Consider the following 24442-nt stretch of genomic DNA (forward strand, 5'->3'; position numbering starts at 1 on the left):
TATTGAAAAGGAAGGCGTCTTAGACTTTCATGTGGGCCATTCCAATCGAGTGACCATTAACTCTTATCAATATCGGACCCAAGCGAGTCCGAAATCGTCCCTCTTGTTCGCGGCGTACTATCAAATCTAGAGGACGATTGTTTATTCTAAGATATTGGTATTTTTATTGGACTGTCCGTTCAGCTTACAACTCAATTTATTTCCCCGGATTTCACACTGGACCCATTTCTTTTCTAATTTTTCCCTCGCGGATCTGCGGCCGGTTAAATCTCCATCGCCTCGCTCCTAGATTGCAACAAACGTTTTCCCGTTGAGGCCGAAGAATTCTTCTAATTTCGACCCGTGCGCTGCATCGGACTTTTCCCGGATTATTCCAACAGAAATCCTTTTACCATTTGTTATTTCCTATGGGTTTCGCATGGATTAGGTCGAACCGAAGTGGACGTCCGAAATGTGCGCGCCTGGCCAGATCCAAAGCTGTGAAAGCCCCGCCGGCGAAATGATAACAACGGGATAAATTCTAAGCCCCGGGACGTCATTTCCCGCCAAAATGATTCGAAATGGCGCGCCACTCTAAAAGCGACGGCTCGGGGCCCGAGATTAGAATAAGACGCGGCAAAAAGGAGCCGTCCGTGATTTGGAGGCGTCTCGGTGAGAGACAAAGAGGATCGATGAGTGAGGCTCGTCCACGAGTGGCCAGTGCGCTGCTGGTGGGTGTCGCCGGACTCTGAGGCGTCTCAGTAAGCCGCTTTTCTCTGATCGTACGTGTAGCAGCCGAATGTACAACTTTGAAGTAAATTGTGAGGCGAGTAGAGACTAGAGAGCTTGTAGGTCTGTTTTTAGCGGTCCACGCCGAGATGGAAATTTGCTGGTGAGTGTCGGATGAACCAGAGGTGTCATGCCACTTTTATCGGCATTTGTGGCATTTTGGCTGGAGACACTGCACCAAGTGGTTATAGATGACTTATTGAACTGCTGTGTCTGAGACGAAATTAGGCGGTGCGCCGTCTTTATTTTGAGCATGTATGCTCCAGCTGGGAGCGGCAAATCTTGGCCGAGTATTCCCTGGTTCCTCGAAAAGCGAGAAAGTGGCTTCGACTTAGGGTAACCGGAGTCTCAGCTTGTTATGTCTGCGCCCAGACGAAGATGTGTTCTGCATAATCGGATGGGCTTACATACCATGCACTCTGCGCTCCGGCATTACAATGTGGAAAACGTGTATGCTAATATGCTGCATTAACCAACCGAGATATGTGTCCATGGTCATTTATACTTTCACATGGCCATACGAAAATACTAATGTAGTGGTATCCTGCAGGACTTGGCTAGCCATTGTTGATCAAGAAGGCCTTGCTGCCTGCTTTGCATTTAACTTTTAATAAATATCTATTGAAGTAGGGTCGTGTAATTCCCTAGCTCAATTTAAAAGTTAAAAGTAATTTTTGTGACGTATATTTCACTCAGTTTGTCAATATCGGTTAGTTGGTGGTGAACCTTTAAGTACGTTCATTTTTTTTTTTACTCTTAGCTGGACTTTTACCAATGGTGTAGGCATAACTGATTTCGAATTTAGTTAAAGGGTTGTAGGTATGTAGTTATTCACCGCGACTGCATATGTAGTCATAATTCATTCGTATCCACCGCGGTATCCCATTATGAAAGTGATATTGCCAGTTTGATTTTAGCCAGCCCTCCGCCCCGGAACCCTCGTTTCTCCGTTTTCTGACTGGAGTTGTCTGGCTACAGACGGCTCCCCTGCCTTCGTTTCCGTTCGTCATTCTGCCCGGTCTGCGCCGGACCTTCTAATGTCCCCCCTCCCCTCCAGACTGCCCCTCCCCTGAGTCGCCGGTCGCCCCCAGCATCTCAGCCGGCCGTCAAATTCAGCCTCGCATTCATCTCCGTTGTTGTGGCTCCTCTGCCGGCCGCCGGACGCACGTCGGCCAGCCGTCATCTCAGCCGCACCACACCGCAACCTTTCATCTCAATTCCAAATACGCCCGAATTCCGCCGGCGGCCAACGAAGACCAAAAATCAATACCCGATGTCCAGCCTTTTTGCCGCGCCGTCGTCCGCCGACGGGCGAAATTTAAATTATCGTTGATGGAAATTTTATTCTATTTGGCGGCGCTGTCGGTCGGCGAGGTCCGCCCCGTTGAGTCGACTCGTCGGATTCAGCGGCTGGAAGACGGCACCGGTCAGCGGCCACCCTTTCTGTGCGCTGCGCCGTCTCCGCCCAGGCCGATTTCAATTCTTGAATATCATTGGCCGGCGCGTATTGACTCGCGGCGCGCGCCGCCGCCGACGCCGCCACTGCATTTCATTCCGGACGCGTCCGCTTCACAGCACACGGCCCGAATTTGCATCCGAAGAATGATATGTGCGGTAACCATGGCAACTGGTTATTGACGCGCCGCCGCCGCCCTGGCGGTCAGACTGCGAACCACTCGGCCGGCCGACGGTCAGTCGGTGCCGCGTCGACACCGGCGGGGGATCGTCGGCCTCGACGGGGAGCGCCGCGCGCGGACGGCGGGGCGCGGCGGCGGCGGCGGCGACGGCTGCCCCTCGCTGCCCCTTCGCTGTCCCATCCCGAGAGTCGGCCGCTCCGATGCCGCCTGGTAATTGATCGGATCAGATGGGCTAACGGGCACGGCGAATCGGCCTCGGCCCGAGCGAGCCGCGCCGCGCGCCCGTCGCCCGTCGCGCGCGACGATGACGAATCACAGCCGGACGCCGACCCGACGATGGGGTTAAACGGATCCGATGCGGTCGCCGACGGGCCATCGAGGGCGGCGGTGGGCCTGTTGCTCCCCGCCGAACGTCAGACTATCTGTCTGTCTGTCTGTCTGTCTGTCTGTCTGTCTGTCTGTATGTGTGTCTGTCTGTCTAGTGTCTGCAGGTATGATTGCATGACTCACTGACTGACTGACTGACTGACTGACTGACTGACTGACTGACTGGCTGACTGACTGATTGACTGACTTCTGTCCGTCTGTCTCCCTGCCTATCTCCCGTCAGTTCATCTCACACAGCCGATGTGCCTCTCTCTCGCGCGTGCCGCCCCGAGGCACGTCCAGAGCCGCTACGAGCACCTCGGCAATTATTCAGTCTATTATGGCGCCTAAATGAATAAACAGGTGCTCCCAGCCCGCTGCTGTCCGCAAGCGGGCACCCAGAGGCTGAATATTCATAGCCGACGCGCGAGCGGCAATAGGTCAATAAAATACCGACGCCCCAGAAGCTCCTGGGCGAGACACCTCGCGTGAGGTATGCAAATGATTGGTGTTGGGACATGACTAATGAATGCCAACACAGATTCTCCGACTACCCGGGGGATGCGGGAGCCCAAACAACCGTATAACAGAGGGAAAATGATTGGGGCTTAGCGCTGCACGTGAAGTGTATGCTCGGATTACCGTTCTTGTTATCACTCAGTGATGTTTTGTGCATACGATGTAGTGTAATTACGGTCGTACATCCCTGCGCAGCACTGAAATAACCAGCGTGCAGGGAGGGGTAGTCACCGGCGGTTACGTGGTGGGGGTGGGTGCGGGGGGCGGATGTCGTTCCACTGTCACCTGTCATTGTCTGTCACCACCGCGGAGGGGTGACAGACTGAATGATGTAGCTGCTGCCTGCTGCGGTGGGCAGTAGCGGGCGGTGTAGCGGGCGGCTATTTGGTCACCCTTGCACGGCCCTGCCGACTGCCGAGGGTCGCAGCCGCCCAGCTGTGCGCCGGGGCCGGCCGTCGGCCCGTCGGGCGCCGACTAACCCCCGTGTTTATGCACCATTGTTCTGCCGGCGCTGACGCTGGTCCGGCGACAGCTGCTGACACTAATAACCGTGCGATGGGCGCGATTGATTCACTGCTCTGCGGTGCATATGTATGCGGCGAAATAAATCAATGTGCCGCCAAGATTAAGATTCTCACGGCTTCTTAGAATGCACAGCTTAAATTTGATGTTCAGAATGAATATATCTAAGCGCTCGCGTTGGACGATAAACTCCCACCTTGCAGCTCTGCACCGGTTTCTAGTTTCCTCATCACCGTGCCGTCAATGTGTGGCGGCGTTCGTTACTCTCTTCTGCACGGTATTTCACCCCGTAAATACCAGCGAGGCCCATCCAGTGAGCGGTGTGGGGTGTCGTTCCCGGTTAGTCCCGGTTCTGGCTGACGCCCATGGACATTAGCGGCACTCGAAACGGCGGCGGCGGCGGCGGCTGAACGGACAAAATCATCAATCGCCTCGCAGTCATTTCACCGTTTCCGGCGCACAGGCGCTCGAAGACACCGTAATTGTTCCATATTCCCTGCACATAACTAATGCGTTTGTTCAGGCCGCAATATTTCAGCCATGCGCTATTACATTTAACTATAAATCCCCACCTTCCGCTGCTAGTGACAGAGCCAACTTCGAACTAATATCCGTGAATAGCGGCTGGCCGCCGGCCCCGCGCGGCCAGCGGCGTTCGACAGTTCCAGTCGGCCGCCGCAGGGTCTGTTCACGGTGCGCTGGGCACCACTCACGCTGCTGATGGTGCTGATGCTACTCACAGTGTGACTGGTACTGCGGGTATTTTTACATGACTCATTTACACCATCTGGAAATATTATGATCACCGATATAAATGCGCTACTTCTGTGGAAGTTGCTGGGCATCCTTTTATGCGAGAAGGCGCTCAAAGACTTCATTTAGCCGTCTTCGATCCAGGCGCCAGCCTCGGAAATTCGTAGTCCCATCCTTTCAATGCACATCGCCAATCGTGCAGACACTGATGGCACCATGTCATCTCATGTTGATGGTGACACCGTCGCCGTAGCACTGTTTGCTCATAAATTCCCGGCGGCACCCCGACCCACCGGGCGCGTGCCTTCCCTCACCTCTGGCTGTCAGCCCGTGCCCACCAACAGGCGTTACTACCCACCAGACACGATCTGCCGCCTGGCGAATCACCAGCCGCCCACAATTATGCACTTGACTCTTATTGAATAACCATGTGTTCTAATGCCAGGGCAGCAAATTAGCAAAAAATGCGCCGTTGTATGGTAATGTTCCCAGACGGGGGCGCGGGACGCGAGCACTTGCCTCGACTGGCCTAGTACTTTGTGCTGAATATTGGGCAGAGTGGCGAACAGAAGCGTGCCTAATTTGCGGCAAACACGCGGTAAGAGACGGTAGGCATGCGCCCAGGGTCCCGCTGGCTCACCCGACCGCCCGGCCGGCCGGCGTGCGCTGGGGTAAGGTGGAGTCATTTGGGAAGGGTAAGGAAAGCGAGATACGAGTGTTGTATTCTCTGATAATGAATAGTATTGGAGTTTTGCATTATTTTCGGGCACTTCATAATTAAATCATAATTATTCGAAATTTTAGAAATATAAAAAGTTTTTTTTTTCTAGCTTCATCTCGTGGTAGTGCTTTTCTTTGGCAGTCGTATGCCTATGTAGTTTCAACATCCGGCATGTAAGGCCTTTTCGTTTCCAAAGCCTACTTCATCTAACATGCTGCCGCGCGACACGCAAAACAAATCGCTCCTTTTCGAAGCAATAACGACGGGCGCCCTCACCCTCTCTAGCGGCTCTGGCGCCGTCCGGCTGCCACCATATTCATAAAACAGCACATTCATTACTGATCCGTCAGCACCAAATGTTGTCGCCTCTTATTACCATGGTCGCGCGCCGCCCGCGGCGACCGTCCCGACGGCGGAAACGACGCGCCGCCGCGACTGTGGCGATTCAGACGCAGCGGCGGCGAGTTGGGTGCGGACGTGATCAATGCGTCGGGATAGTCCCCTCCTGAAGTCGGACGGTTCTCCCCTGGCCACATCACCGGAGTAGGGAGCACGCCGAATATCTTTATTTTATAGATCGGTTGGGCGCCGCTCCGGCAACGCTGATCCACCCCGGGTGGACTGTGGATTGAGATGGGCTGTCGCCGGACAAAGGTGGACTGATGTGGACCGATGTGGACCACTGTGGACCTATGTGGTTCTAGGTGGACTGAAAAAGACAGAAATAAGGCACTACTGAACCACGAGTGGCCTGCGGTGTCTCACTGGACAGTGGACAGACTGCCGTCTGATCGTGCCCGGTCGGCCGGAGCAGCCGGTCGCCCCCGGCCAGGCGATGGCCATCGAACCAACTGGGCCGAGCGTATCTCGTTGCCGTCCGCCTTTCATCAAAATCAACAATCAAACGGGCCGTCCGTAATTGAATGGCGAATGACCGGCCGGCCGGTTCATCAGCGATCGGCAAATATTTTACCGGCCGCTGGTATTGCGCGCCACGAATGTCTGCAGGCACCGGAGCCCATCCGAGCTAGCCTCCACGCCGTTTGATGAAGTATTCACTGGGATTCAATTCGACGGGGGCGGCGCTACGGCGCTGAACGGGCGCTCTCTCAGAGGACCCCCTCCTCCCCCTCCCCCCAGACCGCTCGGACGTCGCCCGGTCATTGATCGGTCACGGGTCACGCGCCGAATGACCACTGACCGAGTGATAAGACCGCGTACCGATAATGCCACGCTCATCGGATGGCCAGATGACAGACGACTGAATGCCGTCTAATCAGCTGCCTTGCCGAAACCCGCTCAGGAAGACTATCGTAAGTGGATATTTGCTCGCATTGATAAACGGTTGAATCGATTCAACGAACAAATGGCATACCCTTGTTAGTTAAGCTTTTGTCAATATTTAATTATCCGCACAGGAACTGCTCTGTGGGACCTTCACCTCAGCTCGTCTCTAACTACTTCAGCCAGCGGCACGACACCATCAGGTGTGCCTCGGGTGGCTCAGTCTCGGCCCAAACTCAGCTCAAACTCAGCTCAAACTCGGCTCAAACTCAGCCTCTCTCGCCGGTAACTCTGAGACTATCCGTGTGATGACATTCCGGTGCTGATGTCATACCCGGAGATTATTCCGATCTGTGGCGGACCCAGCTCGGCGGTGGCCAGGGGCAGCTGAGGTGTCGCTCACGAACTCAGCCACCCGGGCAGTCAGCTGAGCTCTTCGTGACGTCATAGGACCGCCCAGCACTGACCACACCACTGGTGGTGGCATTATACCGGGCGGCTGGTACGGTCTAAGCTCCAGTGACGTCAGTAAGATAACACGACATCCCACGGTGTTATGTTACTGGTTACCTTACTGGGTAGTTGTTAGGTATCGGTGACGTAGCGGGCTTACCGTGGTTGATGGGTGATTGCTAGTCCTTTACACCCACCATTGCTGTCGGCTATCGTTCACATTTCTTGCCGTGACATGCCGTTAACGTGCCGTACCGTTCTCTACTGCTCCAAATCGTACCGTTCCGTACCGTCCATATCCGTGCCATACCTCCCTCGTCGTTTTCCCGTCGCAGGCAGCTGCCTCAGTCACCCCTTCTTGTCCCCGGGGACCCCGCCGAGGTCCTTGTTGGTCGTGTCGCGCCCCTCGACACCGGTAGTGCCGCCGGCGGCGAGCAGCGCGCGCTAAAGCACTTCACCTCTGCCCGGCGCCCATATTTTAGCCCGCTTTCCCCCTTCCCTATAAATCCCAGCGTCTCCCCCAGGATTTGCATCCCGTTAACCCCTTGACAATATTTGCCGTCCGGCCGCGGGGCGAGCGACTTGTTGCGAGCGCTGTCGCTCGGCGCGGCCGGTCCAGATGACGTCACACCCTGCCCGGTGACGTCAGAGGCGGTGATTACGTCCGAGTGACAAAGGCGGTGGCGGCGGCAGTAGCTGCGCCACCGACGAGGATGCTAATACGCGCCGCGAGCGGCGGCGCAGCGCCACATTTGAATGAGGCGCAATTGGCGCAATGGGTGAAAAATGGCCGATGGCGGGGGTCGGCTGTTTTTTGCTCGTAAAGGGGTGAGAGGGGTTAATTCGCCCTCGGACGGAGATCTGGGCGGTTCATTGTTTCCTGGTCGGCGGTACGTTTGCGCGATAACTGGGGGAACAGAGGGGGCAAGAAGGGGACATTGGGAGGGGCTCACTGCTGTTTGACGTTGTTTGGTTGGAGTTTGTGGGACGTGGAAATATTGTTTGTAGTATGTTTGACGATGTTTGCATGCCGTTTGGGTAGTACATATTTGTCTGGTATTGGTTTGCTGTAGGTATGACGATGTTTTTAAATTGGATAGTCATTGTTTGTAGTTCGTCTGGGTGCTGTTTAGATGCTGTTCAGCCTCTGTTTGAATGCTGTTTGTGTGCTGTTTGGTGCTGATCAGCCATCATTTTCCCTCACTTTTTGTGCCATGCCGGTCGGTTTCTTGTCCCGTGTCAGACACACGAGTGCAGCAGGCACCAATGCCCGGCATTCAGTAGCGGCAGCCCATTAGACTGACGAGAGCGCCACTCGCCGTGTGCATTCGACCCACGCTGGCTGCACTGCACAGCGTGGTGACAATACCTCGCAGTCGCGACACAGCCTAAAAACCGACTCAGAGTACCCGTTCTGCATGAACGGCAGGACAACACGTCACCGCCGGTGGCCTGACATCGACGTCGCTGGCTTATTCATTGCGACAGCGCAGCATGAGTCACTCGGGAATTTGCATCGGCCTGCAAATGGGGGTGGCTAGTTAGTTAGGTGCATACGGCCGGTTGTGAGGCAGCCGGTTTCGTGATTCCGCTAAGGAGTGACGTCTGTTTGTGATAAGTCCATAATCGGGCCACCAGCATGAGTCGGCTTTCACGTATTCATGCTAATTATGAAACGAGGTGCTCCTCACGCCATCAGTTCTGAGCCTTTTGGGTGAGTTGGGAGGCCCAACGGCCTGCACCCCGATTGTGCAATCGGTTGGTATTTGTGCACGCACTTCATGATTGTACAGTGTGCACTTCATGGGTGTTTAGGAACCTCTATGCTCATTTGCATGTTTTGAACAGTTGTGTGCACGAAGTTCTTATGGCATGTGATTGTGGAGATAATCTAGGTGCAGCTAACGGCTGTGTACCTTTTCGAGTTAAATATCCATTGCGCAAATATGCAACGGAAAATGTAGGTGTATGTGCATCGATAGTCGATACCCATTACCTAATGCCACTTTGTAATAGCAGGAAAAGACGAATGCATGAACTTTACATCCATCAGCTGATCAGCGTTCTGTTGAGAAGATTGAGGCACCAAGCGTGCTCTCTATGTTGTTCTTTTTAGCGCTAGATGTCACTAGTAGTGTGCGCCTAAAAGTAGACTGTACCGCCGAGCATGAGCGGAATAAGCAAACTGCTCGAAGTGCACAGGCTAAATGATTCACAGCTTATTCATCCATGTCACAAAAGACGCCTTAGACAGACATTGGAATTTTCTCGTAAACTCACAACTGTGCTATGAAATCACAGCTGTGAAATACCGTCGTTTGCGGACCGGTCGGCGGCGGCCGGCCGGCCTGTAATGGACCCACCATGCAGCGGCCGCCCCACCCGGCGCACTGTCGCGCCACCATGCCATGCTGCGAGAGCGAAATGGGATTTCACGGTGCTCCAGCTGTCGGCTCCCGTCGCCACCGGCGCGGAGGCGGAGGCGTATCGGCGCACGCCTTTGAAGCCGGCGCTGAGCGATTCTGTCGGCGATATGCCTCAATGCCGGCAGACAGTATCTGATATTGCAGCGGCTCCTCATCTTTGTCGCCGGCTGGCGGCCGTCGAAGGCGTCCACTTCCGCCGCAGCCGCAGCCGACCTGGCGCGGTCCATTCTGCGTATCGCGCTCAATACGGCGAACGGCCCACGTATCTCACCCGAGCCGGCTGCATTGATTCAGACCCCGTCCGGCTGCAACAAAATGGATTCCTCTCCTCCGCCGCGGCTGCCGTGTGGCGCGGCTCCATTTTGCATTCAAATCATCCCACGATTTGCATGGGCCGGCGCCGCAGGCGGGGCGATGCTGAAGCCTCTGCTCCAATGGCGACGCGACTTCAACCCTTTCGCCCAGCCGCTCGTCGCTCCTGATGGAAATGAGGCCGCCAGCCGGCGTCGGCCGGTGGGTCGATTTGAATTCCCGTCCGGTGGGAAGGTGTGCCGTCGCCATATTCTCCTCCCTCCCCCCCCCCCTCGATCCCGAGGACAGCGGACATGCGACCGGCCGGCTGCCATGCACGAGCCGTCACGGCGCGCATAATCAGCCGTTTTTATATATACGACCGCGCGCGCTCCACCCTTTCAGCTGGCGCCTCCTTCAATGACGAATCCACGCGCTACGCCGGCTGCCATATTCAGATCAAACAAAGGTCCTTTCACAGGCCAACCCTTCTGGTGCGCCGGCATTCAGGTGACTAGGCCGGCTTTTTTATTGGCCGATATCCTTAGCATTTTTACATAGGCAGCGGCGGCGCCGCGCGCGCGGCAGCCGCCACCGGTCGAGTCGCAACGAACGGGCGCCGGCTAATTTCCATCCATTGAAAGCGCTCAGCTGCTGGTTAATGGTGCCTGCCGCCCCACATGTAGATCGGGACGATTTCATTGGCGGCTGCAGCCATTTTAAATCGGTCGACCCCTTTCACAATCATCATGATTAGATTTGGATGGCTGTGCCGCCGGCGGAGCGGGGCGCCAGCACGCGTCGCGCCGCGCGCCGCTCTGTGGGACTGCTCGGCTGGCAATAATTGCAGACTCTTGTTCAACATGGCCCCACTGGAAGGGGTGCCCCCTTTCGCCGCTCAATAAAGCCCGGCTACAGTTATCTCTTTGGCTACCGAGGGCTTCTTTTAGTGCCAATCAAAGCGATATTAGTGAAGCACCCTTGCCATCATCAAGTGGCGGTATCGGCCCAAAGTCCATGTAATCCTTTCGGTGGCGCGCGGCTGGCGGCGGTGCCACGCGGCGCGTGTGCGGCCTCTCGACCCCCGCTGGGCCCCGGGGGTCCGGCCGCAGCCCCAGCGGCCCCCTCCCTTCGGCAGCGCGCGCACCCCGCTCAGAAACAAACAGCTGAACCGGCAAAAACTTCTTTAGGCCCGTGACGCGGGGCCAGGTGTTGGTTTTTTGCTCAATCATTGCCGGCGCCGGCGGTGGCCGGCTGCGGCCCGCTGACGTCACCGCCGCCTGCTCCAAACGCTTCCGAACCGACCGACCGGGCCGGTGTGATCCGGCCCAAAACACACTGGCCCGCCAGCCTCAGTTTTTGTTCCCCGGCTCCCGCCGCTGGTTTTTACCGCTATTATCTCAATGAGGAAGGGGTTAAAAAGAGGCGGGATTGAGTGAAAATATGATATCTCATTGGCTTCCATGCGCGTTTTTTTGCTGTGGTGTGATTTTAAGATGACGGCTCGGTCGAAGGTGTGTTTAACGGACCAGAGGCGGGCCGGGCGGTCGGTATCTGGGCGCGGTCCCTGACAGAGCACCATCCGACACAGAAGCTGTCTGACCTGGTGTTAGCGGCTCAGAGCTGGGACACACCCGGAGAGAGAGAGAGAGAGAGAGAGAGAGAGAGAGAGAGAGAGAGAGAGAGAGAGAGAGAGGGGGAGAGAGGGGGAGAGAGAGAGAGAGAGAGAGAGAGAGTGAGAGAGAGAGAGAGAGAGAGAGAGAGAGAGAGAGAGAGAGAGAGAGAGAGAGAGAGAGAGAGAGAGAGAGAGAGAGAGAGAGAGAGAGAGAGAGAGAGAGAGAGAGAGAGAGGTGACGGAAGGCGAACCGTTTTTGCTCCGCCCCCACAGCCGTCAAACGGAGGCGGATGTTCGCACCGCGAACAATGGGCGAATAATTTGTGTCTTTTGAATGTCGATGATGTAATTAGCTCACGTGAACATAAAATTAATGACGGTAGATAACTACTTTCACATGCCCTTCTGGCGGGCTGTGTGAAACGCTCCCCGTTCGAAAGAAGTCCACTTGTGGCAGCTATTCATGGTTGGTCGGGTGGCCGAGAAAATAATTAGTCCACATCGTGGCATCGCCAGACAAGATGGCCAAACTCTTCAGACACTCAGTATGTGCTATAAATTCTCCAAAAATGCAGTTGCGCCAAATAAATCTTGCCAAATTGAATCTGCGGCGTGGTTTCCCGCGTTATTTTGATTTATCCTGGATTAATACAAAGTTTTCCCATTAATCTATCTCTCGGACTGCAATCTCAATTAGGTTTTTCCTTGGCCATTCCGGTTTCACACTGGTCTGAAGTTGGCTTTATTTCAGAGGGAGCCCTCCGACTTTCAAGGAGAGCATCTCAGAGGGAAAGAATAAATAGAGGAGCTCAGAGAAAAACCTTATCTGGGAGTAGCCAGACTGAGCCTAATTATTGATTTGCTAAGTAAAACCGCCTGGAGAGAAGAGAAGAGATCTGCTCAAAGAATAGTGAGCAGGGCTAGCAAAACTATTTAGTGGAAACACTGATGATGGTGTGACGGCGTGTCTTCTGTCCTACATTCTGATATGCGCCAATTTCATTTTAAATGGTTACGTTCATAACAATATTTCATCTTTATATTTGACTTAGATCAAATCTGTCTATTTTTGGAGCTGGAAGGAATTGACAGCTGTTACCTCGGAGAATGCACATATTGCATATGGGCACAAAGTTCAATGTAGAATGTAACTTTATCCTAAACTTGCCCTATTTGATCATTGTTCAATGCCTGTTCGAATAACGAACCGGAAATTACATGACAAATACGGAATCCGCATCCGTAGTAGTTCATCTCTCTCTTTTGCGCACCCGAGCACACCATTTCAGCCCGTTCATTCGTCCACGCGATTTCGATAGTGCAATCTACGATGTAGGCCATCTCCCGAATCCTATCTGTTTCGGATTCCTCGGACGCGTCGCATTCAAACTGAGTGTCGTAGCTAAGTAATGGGAGGAATCTTTCCTGGGTAGGATTAAACTTCGCGGTGAGAAATTGCACCCATTCGGGCGCGGTGTGAGAATTTTGCTAAAAGCTCTTGTATATGGCCACGGAATAAGAATGTATGGAGACCATTTGTAATGCGGTGCCTCTAACGCGGCGGAATTAATTTCGGCGCGTTAGTCGGATGAAGACGGGCCCGGGTATGATGCTGTGGGGCGGCGAGCGGCCGGGTCGGCCCGGCGCCGCGGTAGTGATTCTCTGCACATCGTAAATCTGACCCCAGACAGCGACATTAGTTCAGCGGAGGCGGCCGGCCCGACGCTCCGCGGCTCCCGGCCCGGGCTGCCTGCTCTGTGGTTCCGTTTCGCACTGGTCTGGTCGCGAGGGAAGCCATCTCGGACAAGTAAACATACACGGCTGTGAGGCTCGATACCGCACAACCGCGGCCGACTGTGTAAGACAATGAAGGATAGCCGTAAGAGGCAGTGATGTGCCGCGCAGTGAACTGCAATACAATGTCGCACTACAAGCGTCCACCTGGGGCACTCTGAGAAACAGCGATCGTCGTAACAATAACACACTTTTTGCGGAAACTCATTACATGAACACATAGTTGCTGGAACGGGGAGTTTCGCGTACATGCCAGAATGCCATATAAGTACGCGCATTATGAAACTCATAATGCAAATATTCCGTACGGGATTCATTGAAAGTCAAGTAAGCGCATTGCGCATGCAAGTTGACGAGACCCCAAGCGGGCCAGACCACTGAATTTAATTTACAGCCTCGACAGTCACTTATCATTCAGCATCAGAACACGTTTTGCAGTCCTAAGAACGGCCTCTTGTTATGGCGCGGAAAACAATGAAATATCTCTTGCCGCGTGATTCTTTGCATACGCTAATAAAAATAACTTGCAGACTACAGGCGAGCCTTGTAGCTTGCAATGCCAGACAAGTCTAAGCTGCACAAAACGGCATGAAAACTGGAATTGTTCATCCGTGGGGCATGCATTTGCATACGATTACCCGTTAAAGCAGCGGCCAGCGACGGCGATCATTTTTTTCTGTCTTCCGAATCCGGGTGACATGACATTCGGCGAATGATGAATATGTAAGGGGCGCGACGACTGGACACACCACGCCGTCGAACATGTACTGCAGCCGCATTTGCAGAAAACAATCACCGATGCACATAATTAGGCACGGCATCAGGCTGCGCTGAGTGATTGGTCATTAGTGATGACGTCAGAGAAGAGAAGGTCTGTTCCTTCGGTCCGTGTTGGGCAGAACACGCGGAACTGTTGGTAGGCACAGGCTCACATTACACTAGTTCTGCAATTATATTTATCGCTTTAGCCAGTCTTAAGTAAATATGAGCTTGGCAACTCAAGTATTAGTATCCTTACGATATTTTCCCCTACATGTAACTGCCTAGTACGTATTGAACAGCAACTACTCAAGGCACCCTTTTTATGCAAAATATCTCTGCAGTTACCATGCTATATTTATTATGTCTCACTACATCTCTTCGCGTTAATACGAGCACCAATGCGGCATCCAGATCCGGTCAAGCATCCAGATGAGTACAGAGTAATGGTTCTCCGGCTGTATCCGTCTCAGGATCATACGCTTTCTGTGACAAATGCCCTTAGGTTCTCCTTGTCGAGGATTGTGAAAGCTTATGCCTGGGACTGACTTTGACTGGACCAAATGAAGCTTACGTTGTCAACTACTAAACCCGTGGAAGAACGCGGCCATAGACCACCAACGTTGTGAAATTTCGCATGCGTTTCTGGCGAAGCAAACTTCTTTTTTTGTACCCCTCGGTAGGTGTCGCCTCTTCCTCAGAGTTCCCACTCTTGGCCGACTCCTTTGACCCCTGCCTGTGGCCGAACCCCTCCCCTTTCCCCCCTAACGCCCTCGACCACCCTGCTCTCCGTCGGCGAGGAAAGGGGCACCGGGTCCCCACTTCCGTTGGCGGCTCGGTCCAGCTGCCCAACCGCCACCTGACTGACCGGTGCCGGCCTCTCGCCTGACGTGTGTCAGTATCGTTACCCTTTGTCTGCCCGCCGCCGCCACCGCTGAGGTGGGGGCGGTTTGAGGGCAGTTTGGGGGCGGTTTGGGGAGGCAGCTTTCCTGGCCCCCTGGCAGCATCGCTGGGTCCAGTCGGTGCGTGCAATTAGTGAGCGGCGCCCACCGTGTAGGTTTGGTGCGACCCGACATTATTCTGCGGCTCCGTCCAAGTCGGTGCAGCGCCGCAGCGCCACTGCTCGCCACCCGCCGCGCCGCAGCCTGTCGCCGCCGCGCCGCTTTGAATAGGCGCGATTTGAGCGGCTCGGCGGCTCGGCGGCTCGGTTCGGCGGCGCGCGCCGGAGGGCGGGCACTGGTCGAAGCGGCGCCGCGCCGCCGGCCGGAGAGACTGACCGCCGGCCGGGCCGGTGACTCGACCACCGACTGACCGGCGGCGAGCACGGCAGCCACTCCCGGCCACGGCCCACGGCCCACGGCGCGCGTGGCATGCTGCTCCCGGCGTACGGCCCGGCCGCCACCGCTGCAGGTATGGTCACGGCGCTCACTGCCGCCCGCCCCGGCCCACCCCGCCCGCCTGCCTGCCTCTTTCTTTCGCTCTCTTCAGAGCAATCGAGTGATGACTCGAGTTGGTAGATGCTCTCTTCAAATGCTGATCTTTAAACCTTCTCTCATCGTTACATCCGTTTCCCCGGTTTCAATCCATCCGTCGTCACCGCGTCGCTCGCGTGTGTGTCCGTGCGCCCTGTATTCACCGCGGCACGTGCTCTGTTGTGTCTCCCCTTCCTCTGTGTGTCGCTGGGCTGTCGATCTCCTCCAGTGTCGGCTCTACCGGACGTGCCGGCGGGCACCCTTCACCCGTTATCACCCGGCCGAGCTGTCCACTGTCGACCGCTCGACGATCGGCTCTTACCGTCACTCTCACCACTACCCTCTGTAGGCGCCGCACCGCGCCGCACCGCCCGCGCCGAGCGCGCCGCGCCGTCGCTAAATGCGGGTCATTGTGAGCACAGTAAACGGTGCGGCAGATTGCGTGCTCGGTAATGCAGGTGATAATTATAACCATATGTTGTCGGCGAACCGTAGACGGCGCCGCCGCCGCTCCACGCTCTGACGGACTGCCATTCGCGGTAGCCGGTCCAGGTGTGTTCGGCAGCGATCTGATCTGAGCGGGGCCGACTGACACGTGACTGGGGACTCAGATGACGTCAGAGGGGACAGAGTAAAACGGGGTGTGCATGCATGCATGCATGCACGGATATGGCAGTGGGGATGGACAACAGATGACGTCAAAAAGAGAACATTTAGCGAGGCTGACTAGAGATACATAATTTCAGCTCTGGTGGTCCTGGCAACAAATTAAATTATGTTGTTATATTTTGGGTTGGAAATGGAGATTAGACTTGTAATATTCATTACCTCGCTCAATAACTTTATTTCTGGAATATTGTCTACTCCCCGCAAACATTTAGATAATGATGCATTGTTTTATGATGCACGTTTTTCCCATACAAATTCGGTTACCAGCCTAATTTACCGGAAAGCTCTCCAGCTGATATGATTGCCAACTTGTGACCCTCATATTGGTCGCTGACTTTACCAGAAATACCCACATCCGGCACGTGATATTTCCATCCATATCAGCAATATCTCTCTTGTTGCCTAGTGTTTTGTGAGATTCAACCCAGCTCGGGCTTTCTGCGCTAACGGCGGTGGGCCGGGCAGGGAGATGGGAGGTGAGCCATCACCCCTGGCGGCTGGGGCGGTGTCGGGTCGGCCGCTGAGGACCCGCTGACAGGCCTCCGGTGCCGTGACGGAGAGCAAGCGGGCCGTGAGGCTCACACCACGCTGCTGGGAACGTGTCAGGGTCGGGGCGTCACGGGAGGAACATGATGTCGGGGCCGGCTTTCCCGGTATGGGGAAGGGATGTCCAAAATGGGGAAGGGATGCCAACCGAATGGTGGGCCAAGTAGTTTTATTGTTAGTACTTTGTTACTTTTTATGGCAGTTGTATTTTGGCTAGGTTACTTGAGTGTTCTCAATTTCGTACCTGATAATTTCTATTCGTCCTTGTCGACTTTTGTTAAAGTCTCCCGTTCTCTCATAGTCATTTGTTTTACTGAAAGTGTCGGGTCCGTCTCCTGTGGCATACCATTCCGTTTTCCCAGTCTTCTCCGTTTGGACGTCCGACGTCTGAGCTGCTTGTATATTCCGGAGTCTTCTGCGTGCCGCGGGTACAAATGGGCCCCTCGGAGACCAACAGGAAACCTCGCGCTGCCGAAAGACCGGGTGGTCACTCCGCCTAACGCAGCGGCGAATATCGTAGCTAGACTGACTTCAGTTCTTCAAACAAGTGCAAATAAGTTTGGCAGGACCTGGGACCTGTGCTTATGGTTCATTTGGTAATCAGATGTAACTTTTATCACTCTAACCTGCTCTCTACCATCCGCATTTTCCACAGTCGCACGATTACCCGGACCATGCACTCGTGAACGTAGAAGTCCTTGAATTCTGTGCGCGTGTGGCTAGCATCTTACCGCTAAAACCGTCTAATATTTGGCTCTGGTGACTCCACTAGTGAAGACTGAAGACACCAGAAAAGTTTCCGGGTGCTGCCTCTGAGTGGCCGACAACGTTGCCTTGGTCCGTTTGTTGCTCACCCACGGCATACATTTCGAAGGGCGAATGTTGACAACTGGTCCATTTCCCGGTGGCAAGGCGCCACTAGGTGGCAAGTCCATATAGGTATGTCGTGAGACTCGCTTGGAGCTCCAAGATCAGGTCACTATGCCCGGGATAGAACATTAACTATATAATGTGGCTGGGACCGGTAATTACCTGAATTTGGGCTGGTATTTGCAAAATTAAATTAGTGTTTCCTCGGAATTTATCTAGATTCTGTGCAATAATTATGAAGGGACTCATTTTATTTCATTCTTATGTAGCCGTTATTTTCCATATCTTATGACAGCTGGCATATCGCAGTTCTGTGAAATGCAATTTATGAATATCCGGTGGCTCGTGGAAGGAATGCCTGTCATCATGACATTTTCAAGAGGTATTAGTTTATATTTGCATTCCTATGTGACGCCACCGCCACGAGCTCCCTGAGGCGGGTCCTGTATAACGGTCGCGGGTGCTGACTGGGAGCTTACCGTTCACTCGCCGATCCACACCGCGTGTGGGTCCGTCCGCGCGCCCCGCTCGGTCTGTCACCATAAACTGGGTACTGGTGACTCACCACCACCGTCCGCGCCCAGCCGACAGACTACAGGGTGTCCCAGAATTACCCGGACATTGCTAATTAGCGTATAAAATAAGGCAAACATGATTGCGCTTTTTTCTTTTTATCGTCCTATATAGTCAACTAGGGTGGCTGTGAAATAGCACATGCAATAGATACGCTTGTTACAAGATCAGCCGACAATGATTGAAAATGTCAGCGATTGCTGGTCTCAGTTGTTTTACGGCTCTTCCGAAACTGGGTGAAGGCCTGTTTTCTTTGACCTGTTGCCGGAGGATAATTCGATCATATAAGATAAACTTAACATCAAAGTGTTCCCAGGTCATAAGGCATTATCCCCCAAAACAAAAATTGCTGCCTAAACCACTTTTGCCGCGTTTTTTACATCTGAAGTGGAGAAGCTCCATGTCTGAACATGGCGGGACCTTTGGCTTCCAACAGATTTAGTTTCCAAAACAAACCCGTTCATGGTCATTTGGTTCACGACATCCAGTTTTTGTACTGGTAGAATATTACCGCAGTAGTACCCTGTGCTAACGGCTGTCGTTGGGCCATCATATCAAGCCGAATGAGTGCACGGTGGCTCAGAATGTCTCACAATTTGATTTTCGACGGGTGCCTGGCCGTCTCTGCTGTTGGGGCGTTGTAGCCATCTGACGTTCACACACGCCTTTTTCGGGCGGTTCAAATGACAGAATACCTTCGTTAGACCACAAAGTGTGCTTCAATATAATTTTTGTTGTATATGTTATATTATTGGGATGAATTGTAGTGATTTTCGCTGCTTTTCCCGTAGTTCTCGCATATTTTTCAGGCGAGGGACCCCAAATTCCAAAATTTTGCGAAGATTGTGGTGGAAAGTAGACTGATGTTCTTTAGATAATCCTGATCTATCGTTTAGCTAGTTTTTAGCTAGATCAGTGACGTCTGTTGTCCATGACAAGCAACCACCCGTTTGACAACTGGTGCATGGCCCTTTTTGGCCGAGCCCAAGCTTGTCAATCAGGTTTATCTCTTGCTCTCTGTGGCTTCGTTAGCTGATATAATTGCGCTTCGCTCAATCCTAACTGCCTGCAGATGAGCTGCTGAAGCTCTCCAGCAAAAACCATGCCGAAAGTCCGTTTACAAAGTTTACAACGGGAGTTGATTCACCATGGTTGCCTATAAGTGGCTTAAGCTGAAAACGGAAAAGGACTACTCTTACTTGACTCTGGATAATACATGACTCGAGTCGTTACCGGTCACCAAAAGCACACAGTCCCCAAGCTCGATAGCTAAGGGATATCTTATAAAAGTATGATGCTTGTATATCATTAGAATCGAGCGCAATCGTACTTTTAGCCAGAAAATAAATGTCCGGGTAATTCTGGGACACCCTGTAGGAGTGGTCGGACGGGGGTCCGTCCGCGCTTCTCACCCTCAGTGTCCTGAGCAGACCGCAATCCGCTCTTCTCGTGTTGACCGGAAGGCGCCCAATGCCAAAAACGGAAGGAATCACCATCGTTATTCGCATTCCGACCATGACTGTCCACAGAGCCGCCTCCATTACATCACTGGCCAGAGTTGCAGGTTATGCCTCTCTCACGTAGTCTCCCATAATGTGGCGCACTGTCAGAAATCAGGAATTCGATCAGATTATACCTGCTGCTCACGGAAAACGACTGCTCGGTGGATTTATATGAGGTGTTTTTTGTCATGCAACCGGACCTAGTCTGGCCACATTCTGCATGGATAGGCCTCTTGAGTCCAGCAGCTCTCCCGTCCGGCTGGTGACTCCTGTCAACAGTGCAATCCTGCAGTTGTGTCCTTTTTATGGCATTTTCTAGGTTTGGAGGATGGGTGAAGCACTGGGATGTTGTCATAGAAGATATGCAATGCGTTAATGCAAGGGCTTGCTTACATTTGAGAGGGTGATATTGGCAAAATAGCATTCATAGTATTGTTTTTCAACAACAAAGAGCTAAAGCATTTATTATAACATCAAGGGAATTCAATGAACAGGACAGATAGGATCAGTAATGTATTTTAGGAACAGTAGCAGTATGACGTAAGCATGACTTGTTCATGAATGCATGTTCTTTCGAAGCTGAATGGACTTATGAGAATGAACAGATTTATCAGGACAACATGCTCTTCACCCCGGCAAAAAGCATCATTGGATTATCCGATATCATTGCGTGCATGTCTATTGAAGTCGCCGCTGCGTCCACGAAAACTTAATGTTAATGCACAGAAGCTGGAGAATAAATTTGACAAACATGCACGAATTGTTGCAGGCGAGACATTATACTTGTAGGGCCAAAGTTATCGTGGAGCTGCGTTTTAAATTTATATTTGTGCTGGTTTTCAACCAAACTGTATTATAATGACTGAGTATTGAGAGAGTAATGTGTTATTCTGGTTGGACAAGCCTAACACTTCATTATAAAAAAGCCTAAGGCGCAATTTGGAAGGAAAATCTCAGCATGCTGACCGGGAGCGATTCCTGCGACACAAAAACCCGCATTTTTTCAGATTTGTGCCCGATCCTGTCAGGTCCATCGCAAAGATTAAGACTTAAACTCCTTTCTTATGTAATCTAACGCGCTTAGACCTCGCTGAGAAAATGGACAAAATTTGAACTAATCCGTCGTCTCGCCTGACGTCATATGTTGAGTCGTGACGTCACAGGTTGTTTCGGCCTGTGGAGTGTTTGCTCCGCTCTGCTGACTGTCATGGCGGCGGTGGTGGTGTCACGTCGCATCAGGGCCGCCCTGATTTATTCAATTAGTCTCGCGACCAGCAGCCCGCAGCTCTGAGGTCTCATTGAACGCCAGTGCAGGCTGCATATTCCGCCTATTGCGCCGCTTGGTTCGCTCTCGATCTCTTTGTGTTTAGGCGAGCAAAAACCGACCGCAAAAAGCAGATCGCCACCGCGCTAACGGGTGGCGCGTGAAAAAACAATGGCAAAAACGTGCGTTCGACACCGCCTGGGCCTTTGTCGTGCGGGCTGCGCGACGTTTGGTGATGATCTGATGACGACTACCGGTCCGGGGGTGGGACGAGGGGTAGGGGTAGCAACAGAAGTCTGAGATGCTTGGCACGACTTACAGAGCCAATGCGATCATTGTTAGTGCGTGGTACTTTAAATGGTCAAGCTCCGACATACACACACCGGCACGCGATCATTTGCACTAAGCATGTGAATGTGCTACATAACGCAGCAGATAGAGTGACTCTGCACCATATCTACTAATGCTGATGACGGTGATGACGTTGATGACGGCTGATGACGTCTGGTGGTGGCGGTGACACTGTTGCCGACTACCACGCGGTGTCTGATCAGCCTGAGTTTTACCTTACCGCCGGCCGAGCTGGGCTGTACTTAGCAACAATCTGAGACTTTTTATGGGGATTACTGTCGCCCGGTGAGGCTGGCGACCTCACACGAGCTCACCCATACCTCTATTTAGCATGTTCTGTCGGTTGCTATTTTGAGGTGAACTCCGTTATGGCCTTCGGTGAACCGTGGTAGGTATGAGGCTGACGCGGCCTGAGAGCAAATGCGCTACCGGAATATCGGGTTAACTCGCTGCACATTCATTTATTCCGAAAGAAGGAACGGTAGCCACAAGCAACCGTAGGTACATAGAAAATTGCGACATTTTATACAGGGTAGATAATGTGAAGCACATAAGCTGAGCAATTATGAGATGAAGCTACAAAATTAGTTCACATTGACTCTTGCTGATATTCTTGCACTTATTAGTACTTTTAGCGGCTTTGTATCTTTGTGCAATATTAGTATCCCACATATACCTAATGCATCATTACATCATATTACTTTGTCTGGGTTTACGTTATTGTATATTATTACGTCATTCATGGCTGATACCTACCGAGCTTCCTTGCCGTAGCTGGTCTGATCACTACAGCATGTCTTTTGTGTCGTGATTCACCCTACCTTGCGTTCCTGCCATGAAATGTCGAGTGACATGTTGCGTGGTACCTACCATAAGGGCTCGTGCATATTCTATAAGCACAGGACCTATATAACGTTACACTTGTCGCCGCTGGCATGCAAAGCAGCGCTATAATAACACCATATGGATCCATGGCATTGTGGTCGATAGCCTGGAGTTCCAGGAAATGTGCCACCCTATGTCACCAAAACACAACATTTGATGATTATATGATACCACTGAACATGGCACAATGTTTGTTTGGTATCTTATCTCTGTGATCTCTGGCCGTTGTCCCAACGGTCATCCACTGTAGGATTTTCAAAGGTTTCCTGTTTTCTGAAATCGGCATTTGAAGTCGATTACCGTTCATTTGATTTTGTGAAGCTCAGCAAAAACGCATCAGTGTGAGATAGGCGGGCATTCGACAAAGACCGATGTGAACAATGGACTATCTTTTGGCTACTATAAAAGGACAAAAGTTGTTTAATTTCCGCGAAGAAGTCATTATTGGTTTTCAAATCTAACGCTTATAATTTAGAAATGCATTTTCTGATGCCAAATTTATATTCAGCTTAGGAAGTTCAACCAATATTCCACCTCATAAAAGTTAATATTTGTCGAAGTTGAACTTGGACGTCCCTTTCTCTCAAAACAGGTAAATCCAGTGCCTCATCGCCCTCATTGGTTGTGCCGCTAATCTAGCAACCGTAATATGCATTTTTGCCCAAAATTGACTAATTTCCACACATCCGCCTTTGCAAGGTCAATCAGGTGACCGGTCCTTCCCTTTGACCTGATGCAAACACAGTGTTCGATTAGCCGTGACTACGATCGGGCGTGCCTGATTCAGATTCCCGAAACTCGCCGACTTCATCCAACTTTGGCGTTCGGATGCTGGCGACTCGGTTATACTGCGGCAATGAAGAGCACCTTCCACGAAGCGTCGCTCGTTCGCAGCGCAGCGCCGGTCGACTGCGATTGTAATTTGTGCGAACCTTTTAGCGCGCGATCATATTTCCGCCGGCACCTGAACGGTGCGCCGCTCCCGACGGCGCGGTGAGACGGCAGCCAGGGTCAGAGCAGAGCGCCGCCTATAGGACCGCTGTCGCCGACCCGCCCCGGCGGCAGAATACGGTGCCGCACGTTTGAGCTCCCGGCTGAGGTTTGCATGGATGGAGAGGCGGGAGGGGAGGCGGTCGGCCTCTTATCTAGATTGCCGGCTGTACTGTCGCGCCTGTATCCGGACGGGGGCTCGGAGTCGGCCCAGCTGCGAACTGCAGAGCTCGAACCGCTGTCAGCCTCCATCGGGCGAGAAGGTGAAGAAAAACTGGGCTTTTAACGTCCCACATTTGGATGATAAGAGATTAAAGCGATGAGAAAAATATATGGATTCGAAATAAAATATATTGATATCGGCCATTGTTGACAAGACCCGGTTTCCTCGGCAACCAGCGTCAGCTTCGCTACCAAAAGTACACGCAGAAGAGCAGAAATTGTTTTTGTTTTGACATATGGCATGGCAATTAATCTTATATAGCGCTTAACACTCTGTCCACTTCCATAGAAATAACAACATTGCAGAACATAACTCTTCACGTAACAACAGTTGAACATCATATTTCTTTCCAGTTGTTCTTGCTGTAAAGACAACCCTGTGTCCCCTCCTGTGGTGTATGACAGGAATTAGCCCAAAGCCGTTGTCGGTTACACCTGGAGCAGCTGTCGCGGGGTCCGGAACGCGGACAAATCACCAGATTCTGCAGAAGATACGACTCATTTTTACCTCGGCTGGATTTGCATTCCGCCCAATTTCCTTGTCTTTGTGCTGCCTACAGCGAAATATGCACTTAGATTCTGGTGACGTTTTCCTACGTGCTTGAAATTAACGTCATTTTCAGTGAATGCTCATTGCTCATAAATCTTGACAAACAATACATGTTCATAATCAACGTAACAACCTAGGAGCTGAAACACGTGGATAGCCGTTTTACTTCCAGAGTCACCACCCGACTCTAAATAGACATGCCACCCCCTCCTCTCCTCCGTCATTTTTACACTAGAAGTCAGTTACTGTCATTTGTTCCCGGGCGGGGCTCGTCCCTCCCCGCGGCACGGCGACAGCCGGTGCCGGCCGCAGTATGTTTTAACATCCATTTTGCCCGTATGAAAGCCGGCGCCGGCGGCACCCTTCAAATTCATCTCTCATCGGGGCCACGTGGGCCTTTATGTCTAACTTAGCTGCTCGATTTCCCCTCGATAATCTGTCAGTCGAAAGGGTTAAGCGGCCAGCGGGAGCAGGCACAACGCGCGCGCGTGGGGGAGAGGCCTGTGAGCAGCGCAGGGGAGGTGCCTCAGGGCACGCGCCACGGTTAAAACGAGCCCTATAGGTAGCCTCGGGAAAGTATGGGGCTGCGTCAATCATATGGCGCAGCCCAGAATGAATGATGGGTGCAACTGAACCGAGC

At 52.6% G+C, this 24442-nt stretch overlaps 1 protein-coding gene across 4 annotated transcripts in view; it reads left to right on the forward strand.

Moving 5' to 3' along the window:
* The window catches only part of LOC122367168 (POU domain, class 2, transcription factor 3-like), a 70061-nt gene that overhangs the window by 12433 nt on the left and 33186 nt on the right, over positions 1–24442 (forward strand). For 2 of the 4 annotated variants that reach the window (XM_043340044.1, XM_043340045.1), the window contains exon 1: positions 15191–15318. The exons of the other annotated variants lie outside the window; for them this stretch is intronic. In XM_043340044.1, coding sequence (XP_043195979.1) covers positions 15279–15318 — 40 coding nt within the window. In that variant the 5' untranslated portion in view covers positions 15191–15278. Of the gene's footprint in view, positions 1–15190; positions 15319–24442 lie in introns of those variants that run through there. 4 annotated transcript variants of the gene reach the window in all.

This window comes from Amphibalanus amphitrite, unplaced genomic scaffold (genome assembly GCF_019059575.1).
Source record: "Amphibalanus amphitrite isolate SeventyFive unplaced genomic scaffold, NRLGWU_Aamphi_draft 000854F_arrow, whole genome shotgun sequence".
Taxonomy (NCBI): domain Eukaryota; kingdom Metazoa; phylum Arthropoda; class Thecostraca; order Balanomorpha; family Balanidae; genus Amphibalanus; species Amphibalanus amphitrite.